Source organism: Manihot esculenta, chromosome 11 (genome assembly GCF_001659605.2).
Source record: "Manihot esculenta cultivar AM560-2 chromosome 11, M.esculenta_v8, whole genome shotgun sequence".
Lineage (NCBI taxonomy): Eukaryota > Viridiplantae > Streptophyta > Magnoliopsida > Malpighiales > Euphorbiaceae > Manihot > Manihot esculenta.
In genome coordinates this window covers 7,047,090-7,059,205 of record NC_035171.2, presented here as the reverse complement: position 1 = coordinate 7,059,205, position 12,116 = coordinate 7,047,090, and the positions used below count along the sequence as shown (strand labels likewise).

The window sequence follows — 12,116 nt, the reverse complement described above, 5'->3', positions numbered from 1 at the left end:
TAACCCTCTACATATTCCAAATAATGCCCGGCCCTCGACGGAGCTCCTCAGGACTTCCTCTTAAACATAACATAACATATCCAACTGTGCTAGGGGCATAGAATGGGCAAGCCCTGGTCTTTCCCTTACATCGTGCCAGGGGCATAGAATGGGCAAGCCCTGGTCTTTCTGTATCATATCATATCATAACATCTCGAGGATTAGTGGGTCATCCAATATCTATCCACATCAACAATAAATTATGCAATGCATCATATTCGTGAATTCTAATGCAGACATCCTATAAATATGGCATTCGTAATGCATGAACATGCTCAAAAGTTTGATTACTTAAAAACAATAGATTAGTTTAGTTCTACTCATCTCTGGCTGACGCTCGACTACAACTGTAGCAGCTGACTCACTGCTGGCCTCTACGATCTCTCGGGTCCGATCCTACACAGGTGGACTCAAGTGAGGGACCAAACACATCTCTAACAATACTCTAAACAACTCCCCAAAAACCTCCTAAATATCACAAAACATGCATATAAAACAAGCAAAGAAAGGCTGGGTAGAGGACTTTCGACGGCAGGTTCGGCAGCCGAAGGTCCTCTACAGATCCGAAAGTCGGGGTCCTTCAGGGGCAGGTTCGGCTGCCGAAGGTCCTCCACAGATCCGAAAGTTAGGGACTTTCGGGGGTGGGTTCGGCGGCCGAAACTCCTTTCCAGATTCGAAAGTGCATGCTTTCGGGGGCATGTTAGGCGGCCAAAAGGCTGCCTCCTATGCAGGTTCGACGGCCGAACCCTACTTCGGCGGCCGAACCTGGGTTCTCCAGAATGGCAGAACTCGATTCTGCCTTATGCATTTCAACCCCGAAACTCTCAAACCCTCACTCTCAACTTCCTACAACATGCATACTCACTCCAACATGCATAAGGGGTATAAAAACTAGCCTAAACCCCAACAACAACCACAAACTCAACAAGAAAGCATACATTCATCAATAACCCTACTCAAAGCCTATAACCTTAGATCTAGCCATTTCATGCATTTTTTACCCTTAAGCCTTTTTAAAACTTACTTAAAACATAATAAAGAGCAAGGATCTACACTTACCTCTTGAAGATCGAAGGTAGATGTGATCCCAAGCTTGGTGTAGAGGAGAAACGGTCTCCAAACTTAAAAATCTTGGATTCAAGTTTTAAAGCTTCAAATAGGAGAAAAACTCATAAAAATTTGAAGGAAAAATATAAAATCATCAAAGGAAGGGCAAGAACTCACCTTTGCTCGAAAATGGAGAGAGAAACTCCCCCATTTTCGGACTGAAGGCCTCTTATAGGTGGCTGGCCAGACCACCTTCGGGGGCCGAAAGAGAGCTCTCGCAGCATCACCATGTTCGGCGGCCGAACATGAGGTTCGGCTGTCGAACCTGAGGTTCGGCGGTCGAACCTGGGGTTCGGCGGTCGAACCTGGGCTTATCCCTCAAAAACATTTTTCTTTCAATTTAAAACCTTAACTCAAAACCAATCAATAAAACCATGAAAAACATTTTGTAAAAACATATTTTATCTTTCTAGGAGGTTTTGACATCCGAGATTCCGGATTTCAATGGAGATTCCGTCGGAAGGTTGGAATTCCGACATCGGAGTCTAGCCGGGTATTACAAAAGAGTAGCTTACTTTGTCCAAAACCATTCTGCAGAAAATAGCAATTTATTTTGTTGTACCATACTCAGGGTGCTTGCTTAAACCCATACAATGTATTTCTTAGCTTGTACACTTGCTCTTCTTTTCCACAAATAACAAAACTTTCATGTTGAAACTCATACACTTCCTCCTCTAGCTCTTCATTTAGGAATGCAGATTTAATATCAAATTGGTAGATTGACCATTTTAATTGAGCATCTAAGTCTATAAGAGTTCTCACTGTTTTAAACAGTGCAACGGGAGAGAAGGTATCATAGTAATCCACACCTTGTTACCGTGAATAGCCTTTTACTACAAGTCGTGCTTTTCATTTTTGAATGTTGCCATCTACTTGAAACTTTATTCTAAAGACCCATTTGACACCAGTGGCTTTCTTGTTTTTAAAAAGATCCACCAATTTTCAAAATTCATTCCTTTGAATTGCTGCAATTTCATCTTTTAGAGTATTGCGCCACTCTTCTTTCTCCGCTGCTTCTTCAAAAGTTGTTGGATTAGTTACAAAAAATACTTGTGAAGTCTCATAAATTCCAACCAATGGTCTGAATCTTCTTAGAAGAGTTTCATCTTCATATGAAGATGACCTTGCTAAAATTGGAAAAGTAGCTTGTTGTATCTAAATAAGTGGAGAATTAGCTTGCTGTATTTCAACTGAACTTTCAATCCGTATGTTGTCTGGATTTTCTTGCCAAGGCCAACTTGGCTCTTCATTAAAGACAACATTCTTGCGCACAATTACTTTGCCACTAATAGGATTATACAACCTATATGCTTTAGATTGAACACAATAGCCAATAAAAATACATTTTGCTGATTTATCATCAAGTTTACCATGATTATGAGAATCAATCAAAGCATAGGTAATCTAACAAAAAATTTTCAAATGGCTCACCGAGGGTCTTCTACCACTCAAAGTTTCAAATGGTGTTTTGTTCAAAACAATTTTTGTTGATGATAAATTCAGTAAGTAAACAGCAGTTGCAACACTTTCTGCCCAAAAAACATTTGGTAACCCCTTGGCCTTTAACAAACTTTTTGCCATTTTCACCACCGTGCGATTCTTTCGCTCAGCCACTCCATTTTGCTCTGGCGTATATGAAACTATTAATTCTCTATGGATGTCTTCATCTTCAAAAAATTGATTAAATTCATGGGACACAAACTCTCCTCCTTTATCGATTCGAAGTGTTTTTACACTTTGCACTTTGCTTCTCAACAAATACCTTGAATTTTTTGAAAATCATAAAAGTTTCTTACTTGGATTACAGAAAATACACCCAGCTCATGCGACTGAAATCATCTGTGAACAATAAAAAAATATCTACTCCCACCAAAAGACTGCGTTTTCATGGGACCACATAAGTCAGCATGCATAAGCTTAAGAGATTCAGTTTCTCTTCTAGACTTTTCCATAAAAAATAATTTTTTACACTGTTTTCCATAAATACACCCGTCACACAAATCTAGAGACTCTATTCTAGGTAACCTAAAAACTATATATTTTTTACTCAACAACTGAAGACCCTTTACATACAGATGTTCATACCGTAAATACCACAATATGGATTCACTACTCTCTTTGACAACAAGAGCATGATTCTCAATACTAGAAACTTCAAGAGAAAACAACTTATTTTTAGACATGGAAATAGTGACTAAAATTTGATCTGATTTTTTATCTCTAATTTCACATGACTCATCATCAAATACAATAGAATATCCACAATCCATAAATTGCCCAATACTCAATAAATTCTTTGTTAAACTTGGAATGAAATAGATATTGTGCAGGAGTTTTACATTACCGTTGCTATTTTTAATTGTTACGATGTCTTTGCAAGCCTCACTGTCAACTTGTATGACTCATCAAGCTCTTTGAACAATGACTTTATGTCGGTCATGTAATTAGAGCATCCACTGTCCAAAAACTAAATATCACCTAAAGTTATTCTGTTGTATTCATAAGCCATGAACAACTTGGCCTCCTTTTCCTCTTCTGCATAATTAGCTTACTGATTTCATTTCCAGTAATTGGCTTTTATATGGCCATATTTTTTGCAGTAATAGCATTGAATACTGCTTCTACTAGTTCCCTGATTCTCTATTCTTTATTAATGCTGCTCATTTCTTTGCCCATTGCCTCTACCACGATTTCCTCTGCCTCTGTATCCTCCTTTTTCACGTCCTCTGCCAGCTGCTTCACCTTTTACATGAAAGGCTTTCTCTTCATTCTTTTCATCTAATCTGTATAATCTCATTTCATGAGATTGCAAGGATCCCATCAATTCATCAAATGAGTATGTGGCCAAGTCTTTAGACTCTTCAATGGCTGCCACAACATGATCAAACTTTAGGGTTAAACTCCTTAATACCTTTGCAACAATAGTTTGATATGAGATTTCTTCTCTATGAGACCTCATTTGATTAACAAGTGTAGCTACTCTTGAGAGAAAATCTTGCACCGTCTCTCTACTCTTCATTTGCAAGGTTTCGAAATCACGACGAAGGAATTGAAATTTAATCATGATTATCTTAGAAGTGCCTTGGTACGCCATCTGCAAGGTCGTCCAAGCACTTTTAGCAGTAGTTGCTACTGCAGTTTTTGAAAAAACTGACTTGTGCACAGCTTACTGAATAAAGAATTATGCTTTGAAATCCTTCTTCTTATTTTCCTTCAACCTGATCTTTTCATCTAGGTCAGGATATCCTTTCTCAACCAAGTCCCACAAATCTTGAGACTTAAACAAAGTTCTCATCTTGATACTCCAGAATTCAAAGTTTTCACTTTTGAAAATAGGAATTGTCAGTTGAGAAATACCCACAGTGTTGCCGTTTGATGCCATGAGTTAACGCCTAATATTTTGAACGAACTAGGCTCAGATGTATACCACTTTTGTTGGGGAAAGGGGATAGACGATCACAGAAAATAGAGGATAAAATTAGTTATCTAAATTTGGGCGATACTGAAATTAGATAACATATCAGATAGCTAAAAATTATAGTTAACTGAAACTAGCAAACTGGATTTAGGAACTGACAACTTTATTTAGAAATTGCAATATATCTGATAGTTTAATCTGCTTTACACTTCAGTACTCTACAATAAAGATTCAGTGCCTTTTAAATAAATATTACTAAAAAAATAATAAAATAAAAATGAGAAAATAGTGCCACTATAGTGAACATGACTTAACTCAATAATCGATAATAAAATAAAATTTAAAAAATCTGAACAGAAAATAACTAATAAAGATTAAAAAAAATTAACGTTAACCATATATTAATTTTTCTTTTTCAAAAGGCTTGCTGCGGTCTGTAACTTTTTTTTTACCATGCCACCTAATATTTAAAACCTATTTAAGAAGACTAAGGGGTGGAGAAATCAACCGAGTACACTAAGCACTTTAGGCACTCATTGATATCACTTATTGAAACCAGTAGATTTTGTCAGAAAGGTGAAGAGAGTAGAAAGAGTTCAAATAAGAACATTTCAATAAATAATCTCAAACTTTAATTCGAAATTATTTAATTTTTTTTCTTTTAATTCCTTGTTTGATATGATTCAATTTGTAAAAAAAATTTTAAATGAATTCTTGCATAATCATACAAAAATTTTATTTTTTTAAAAATGAAAAATTTTCAAGTCAAACAAATTGAATTAATTAAAAAAAAAGTTAAAAAAGAAAAAAAATTAATTAAAATCTTGCAAAATTTTATATTAAAAAAAGAGGAATAAATAACTGAGAATATAGACATGAGATTTGAACATATTTTTTAAGATTTAATTTAATGTCTTAGCCATTTAATTATATCATATTAAACTCGGCCGTTTTCATTAATATCTTCTTTAGGCAATTTAAATAGACAATTGATGAGTGTAAACATAATCTTCGAGTTCGTCATATGGATATTGATGAGTGTTGTCTTGTTTGTGGTATTGGTCTGGAAACAGACTTTCATGTTCTCTATGGTTGCTCTTTTGCAAGATCTTATTGGTTGCTGTCAAATTTAGGTTGGGTATCCTTTTCTTCTCTCAACACTATGTTGTCTTATGTTCTTACTTCTTTGCCTATGTCTCAACGTGAAGAGGTTTTTATGTTGATATGGAGCTTGTGGACACACCGTAATGATGTTGTGTGGAATCAGATTTTTCAGCAGCCTATTTACGTGGTTAATAGGGCTAGAGCAGGGTTGGAAGAATGGCAGCTCGCTCGGTTACATTTTCGAGTTTCAGATTCTCATACAAAACCACTAGCTGCAGTAGGTTGACAACCTCCTCCCCTTGGACATTATAAATGCAATATAGACATTTCAGTACAGACTAATGGTTCATATGGGTTGGGTATGGTGGTCCGAAATTCATTGGGGTACTGTTGTGAAGGTCAACTTATGGTCGTGCCTGGTTTAATGGATCCTCTATTGGGTGAAGTGTTATGTTTTAGGGAGGCATTGAGTTGGTTGAAGTCTAAAAATTATTTTTCGGTTTGTGTGGAGACAGATTGTGAGCTGGTTGTTAACGCTTTGAATTCTCCACACTCTGATTCTTCATATTTTGAGTTGATGATTAATGATTGTAAGACTTTCTTCATGAGCTGCAGTATGTTTCGTTTGCTTTTATTAGGAGATCAGCGAATCAAGTTGCTCATACAGTTGCAAGGGCGGCTGGTTCTTTGTCTGATTTTGATTGGGGGGTATGCCCTCCTTTATTCTTATACGACGCATTATCCTTTGATATTAATAATATGAGCTGAGCTCTCATTTTGATTCAAAAATAAAATAAAATAGACAATTAAGGGATGATGTTTTGAAATCCAGATAATAGAGTTTTTAGTATGTGTGTAAGCTTGAGTGTGAGAAATGTGCTTTCCTCCCTTTATTTTTTTTCCTTTGTCTGTTAGTGGTGCCTAACGGCCTCACAGCTACAGTGACATATGTCTCTGTCATACAGGCTCATATATACAAAAGTGTCAGACGTCTGCCCAGTGTCAAACGGCCATTTAATTTCCCTCGGCATGCGTATAGACAGGGCTGTGAAGTGACTGGACCTGCAAAATCTTGTCACTTTTCAAGGTCGAGCTCGTGGGGAGCAAATTGGGATTTATGAGTGATTCAATCCACTTGGCAAGACTGGGTCAGAGCTGGAGAAACCAATCCGGCCCATCAGAAAGGCTTCATAGGCCTTGGATCAATATTGCTCTCGCGGGCCTGACCTCGTGCTGGGATAGTGAAACCCAACGGTTATCATGAGGTAAGAACTCAATTTGAATTTACTAAATGAGTTATATGCTTTTGACTATTGAACTAAATTAGAGTATGCAATTATTTTTATTAATTTTAATTTGTATAAAAAATATATTTTAATATTATAGGTATTAAAGCTTTCATTAACTATTTTATTTAATTTTGTTGTTAATAAAAATAAACCATAGAATTTCCACTATTGAAAATGAAATTGCCTAGACACTCTTTCTTTGCCCTTTTTAGTTACAGTCTCCCTGACCCAAGTTTGTTCATCATCTCTCTCATGCGTATATTCCGACTCTATGAGTAGCAATTTTTTTTTTCTCTGACGAAATAAGAGAGAACTCCCATTAAAAAAAAAAAAAAAAAAACACAGCAAAATGTTCAGTCACCAATTGAAAATTCAAATCGATAAACTCAACATATAGAATCTAAAATCAACATATAAGAGTTCAACAAATTCAAAATCAAAATATGAGCAATATTCAAAATTTAGCAAACTCAATATGAATAATATTGAAAGATCTTCGCAACATAAAATTAAGAAAAAAACATGTCATCTAAAAGGGTGAGATGGTGGAGAAATTAGACATAAATAAAAAATATATATTCTAGAAATAAGTAAGTGAACTCTAAAAAGCTAGTCACGTGGTATTGCAGCTTTATTATTTAATTTCTCGAGGTAAGGGATCGAACTACAGAAAATAAGGGATTCTCGTTATAATAAGCAAAGCCCACCATCAAATTCTGGATTAAGGCTCGTTTGATTCAAACTGCTTGCACTTCTTACAATAACTGAACAATTTGAGAACCGAGCAAGATAAGCACTGAACAAACGTTTATAATTTAGCAAAAATTCAGAACGTTTATAATCTTGTGATGTTGATTCCCAAGATTCTGTCATTACAAGATCTCATGCATCGACCGGCCACTGTTGTTACTGTTCAATCTAAACCATTAAGGTTTCCTTTAATGGCCATTAATGCTCTCAACATACAAAATTTCTACCAGATAAAATGAACTGTACGGTTGTGGAAATCCCCTGAGCAAATATCATTGAATAGAAGATGTAATTGCAAATTCTCAACGTTCCAACGCCGCAAATTTCTAAACAATATATACATCTGTTTGAACAATGATAAAAAAAAATAAAATTATTTATGTTTTATAGTCTAAAACCTCAATTTCCTACAGTTTTTCATACTTTCTTCTCTGATATTTACTCCCTTTTCAACCCAAAATGTGCAGTATAGGCAAAGTTTACGAAAAATTAGAATTGCTGTGCCGGGGGAAAAAGGCCACATGCATCAGCGCTTGAGAATTTATCTAGGCTACTACATAGTGAGTAGATTTGTTTTGCTCGTATGCCTCTTCCATGTGCTCTTCACGCTATGCTTAATTGGAATCCGATTCAGGTCATCATGCAGTTCCAATCATACCTATTTGTCCCCACCTCCGAACATCCCCATCATATCTTTGGTAGAACCCATTTGCTTCATTAAATTTTGCAAGCCACCCATTCCACCAATTTGCTTCAGCATCTGTGGCGGGAGGACTTTGCTCATGTGTTGTGCATTCATATTTCTGGATAAAGCACTCATTTCACCCTTCTTAGGAATCTTAAGTCCCTTCATTTTGCTCCAGATTTTGGCTAGACGCTTGTACTCTTCCAACATTTCCATTACTTCTCTAACTTGGCGGCCAGAACCTCGTGCTATCCTCATAATACGGGACTCATTCATCAGCTTTGGATTAGAACTATCTAACTCTGCAACACAAGCACATAATGCTTAAAAACAAACTAGCAGTTCCTATTTCTATTTGTTCAATTTGAGTCAGGTCTAACTCACCCCAAAAGCTAGTTCAAGGGGGAGGAGTGCCTATGGCTCATATAAGGGGCACATTACCCCTTTCTACAACCGATGTGGGATTCAACACAAACCTCATGCCCAGAATTTTACTGGTGCGTGACACATTTATAGGAGGCCAAACATCAGAAAGGGAGACTATAATACCATGTTAAATTTGAGTCAGGTCTAACTAACCCCAAAAACTAGCTTCCAAAAGCTAGCTCAAAAGGAGGAGTGCCTATGGCTCATATAAGGGACACATTATCCCTTTCCACAATCGACGTGGGATTCAACACTATTAACAAAAATGTGTATATTCCTTATCCAAAAGGGTGCAAAACATAAATATAAAACACTTGACTTGCCTTCATTTGTCATCGAATCCATCATAGTCATATAACGCTTAATCTTCGCCTGGCTTTCTTTCTCACGACCTTTTGGCATTAATTCAGCACTAAATCCTGGAAGCATTGAAAATACCTAAAACAAACACCCAGGTTATTTTCAACAGAAACACTGTAGGTCACCGATTGCTAATAATATCAGCGTCAATTTTTTCTATTATATATATAACTGTTTGCAACTTTACCACAGGCAGAATAAATCTAGGTTCAATCTAATAGGAAAAAAAAAAGGATGAGAACCTGGCCAATGGGACCCATTTTCAGAATGTTCTGAAACTGCTCATACATAATCCTCAAGGTAAAGTTCCCTTCTGAGAGTTTTTGCAGAAGCTCAGGCTGTTGATCCATAGGAACAACCTCATGAATTTTGTCCATGAATCCAGATAAATCACCCATTCCTAGAGGAAAGATTGTTTTTAAATTATTACTCACACCAATTTCGATATCAAATCAAGTTAGCACACCACCCAAGCAAAGTCAAAACTGTAGGATAGGAGGTACCTAAAAGGCGACTAACAAAAGGTTTAACATCAAAAACTTCAAACTCATCCATATGCTCTCCTGTTCCAATAAATATAACAGGGCTCTTTGTTGCTGCAACACTGTAAAACTCATGCAAAATACAAATCAGTATTATCACAAAACAAGACAAAACATTGATTTATAGAACTTTGTCATTATTAATTGTTAAATAGTGTTGAATCCACATCGGTTGTGGAAAGGGGTAATGTGCCCTTTATACGGGCCACAGACACTCCTCCCCTTGAGCTAGCTTTTGGAGTGAGTTAGACCTGTCCCAAATTTAACATGGTGTTAGAGCCCCTCCATCCGATGTTGGGCCTCCTATAAATATGTCACGCACAGGTAAAACTATGGGCGTGAGGAGGTGTGTTGAATCCCACATCGGTTGTGGAAAAGGGTAATGTGCCCCTTATACGGGCCATAGGCATTCCTCCTCCTTGATCTAGCTTTTAGGGTGAGTTAGGTCTGACCCAAATTTAATGAATAATGTAGTTTTTTTTTTTCTGTACATGTGCGTCACTGCAAGAGCATTCAAAAAACATGATAACAAAAGGGTTTTAAAGTATTGGAGCTTCAGGAATATCAAATTTGGGAACTAATTTATGCTCTTTGACAAAGCATTTAAACCAATTGAAAAAATTGGTGAAAGAGTTACAATAATCACATGAAAACTTACGCACTAAGAGCACCACCTCCCTTTGCATGACCATCCATTTTGGTAACAATCACAGCTCCAACTGCAACACTTTGCTTAAATGCTTGAGCTTGATCAAATGCAGCTTGACCAATACTGCTATCCATAACAAAAATAACAAGATCCGGTTTCTGGAATGGAAGAAAAAAAAGAAAAGGAAAAAAAAAAAAACATTTTAGCACCCAAAATGCCTATAGATATCAATATGATTACATGGGAGCATGAAAGACCAGAAAATACCGTTGCTTCAGAGACTTGGCGCATTTCTTCAAAAAGAGCAGCTTCCTGTTTATGGCGCCCACTGGTATCAACAATTATAAGATCACAATTTTCCTTTTTGAATCTCTCCACCCCTTCTACTGCAATCTTCACAGGATCTGATTCCGTATAACTGTGTGCAAAAGCCAAAAACATTTGAAATTAAAAAAATGCAAATAAAATCTACTAAATTTATGATTTAAAACTTGATTACAACTGCATCTCCGTCAAGGTTTTATATCACAACAAAAGAAGAAATTCAAGCAAATAAGCACCTTCCATAAAATGGAATCTTAGCTTTGGTGGCATTCTGTTTTAGCTGATCAAAAGCACCAGCTCTGAATGTATCAGCACATACTAGAGCAGGTTTCCAACCTTTTTTCTGATGATAATATGCATATTTAGTACATGTAGTAGTTTTCCCAGACCCTGAAAAGTTGTTACAAGACAGAATAGGGCGGATAAGTAAAACTCTTCCAATGGTAAACGCTTTCACTCCAGTTCTCTATGAATTAGCATGATCAGAAATAAAGAGCCAGCAACCATACCTTGTAAACCAACAAACATAACAACACTTGTTTTCCCTTTCTTCGGAGTAAAAGATGGCTTCCCCGGATCCAAAATTTTGCATAGCTCGTTAAATATTGCCTGCACTAATCCAATAAAATTCCCCGATTAATAATAGAAATCGAAATTTAAGAATTGGGTTTCACATGAAATTGGAATTACCTGCTGGATGATCCTCCGTTTGTTATGACCAGCAGCGAGATCATCAAGATTGACAATTTTCTTGATATTAGTCTGCATGTCGCGGACAAGCTTGAATTGGACATCGGATTGAAGAAGCGCACGGGTGATCTCGTTGAGGCACTCATTTAAAACCTTCTCATCGATGATTGTGGCATTGCTCATCTGCTGGATTGCTCGGGATATGCTCCCTCCTAGCTGTGCCAACACCATTTTCGATGATTTTTACAAAATTCTCACAGTTAGGGTTTCTGGGAGAGAAATTGGGGGTTAGATTTTTATGAAATTGGTAGATAATAAGAGAGAGGAAGAAGTGCTTTTCTATGATATCTGGGAAAGACCATGTAAACGCCAAGTCGTATTATGACGGGAGAAGGTGCGGGTGAGAAAAATATTTTACTTTAAAAAATCCTGATATTAATGGATAATTATATTTAAATATGAATCTAATAACTTCAAGAAAATTAAAATTCATAACCATTTTTATATAAAATTCTACATATTAAAATGTAAAACCAACTTTATAAAGACAAGCTAGTGCGCAAAGCTCATGGGAGATTTTTCTCTACTAGGTGTTCATTCCTTTTCTTGGGCAAAAGTGTAATACCCGGCTAGACTCCGGTATCGGAATTCCTACCGTCCGGTGGAATCTCGGATGTCGGAGACCTCTAGAAGGGTAGAACCATGCTTTCATAAAATGTTTTCATGTTTTTAA

The 12,116-nt window shown here is 36.6% G+C and overlaps 1 protein-coding gene across 2 annotated transcripts; it reads right to left on the bottom strand.

Moving 5' to 3' along the window:
- Positions 1-7,955: 7,955 nt before the first annotated feature.
- Positions 7,956-11,722, bottom strand: LOC110626822 (signal recognition particle 54 kDa protein 2). 2 transcript variants are annotated; one of them, XM_021772937.2, is made up of 9 exons: positions 11,384-11,722; positions 11,203-11,302; positions 10,930-11,083; positions 10,637-10,787; positions 10,379-10,527; positions 9,682-9,782; positions 9,421-9,578; positions 9,142-9,256; positions 7,956-8,694 (listed from the first exon to the last, which is right to left on the bottom strand). In XM_021772937.2, the coding sequence occupies exons 1-9, from the start codon at positions 11,612-11,614 to the stop codon at positions 8,366-8,368; spliced, it is 1,488 nt and encodes a 495-aa protein (XP_021628629.1). In that variant the 5' UTR covers positions 11,615-11,722; the 3' UTR covers positions 7,956-8,365. The 2 variants fall into 2 exon arrangements, with proteins under 2 accessions (XP_021628629.1, XP_021628630.1); XM_021772938.2 differs by having other exon boundaries at positions 11,203-11,307; positions 11,384-11,526.
- Between the last annotated feature and the right edge of the window lie 394 nt (positions 11,723-12,116).

What these genes read in the sequence shown, in the direction of transcription:
- LOC110626822 (XM_021772937.2), bottom strand. Translation starts at nt 11,614, where the DNA reads ATGGTGTTGGCACAGCTAGGAGGGAGCATATCCCGAGCAATCCAGCAG. An exon ending in TATGTTTGTTGGTTTACAAG is followed by an intron (nt 11,084 to 11,202) that starts GTATGGTTGCTG and finishes ACAACTTTTCAG; the next exon opens with GGTCTGGGAAAACTACTACA. An exon ending in GCCAAGTCTCTGAAGCAACG is followed by an intron (nt 10,528 to 10,636) that starts GTATTTTCTGGT and finishes CTTCCATTCCAG; the next exon opens with AAACCGGATCTTGTTATTTT.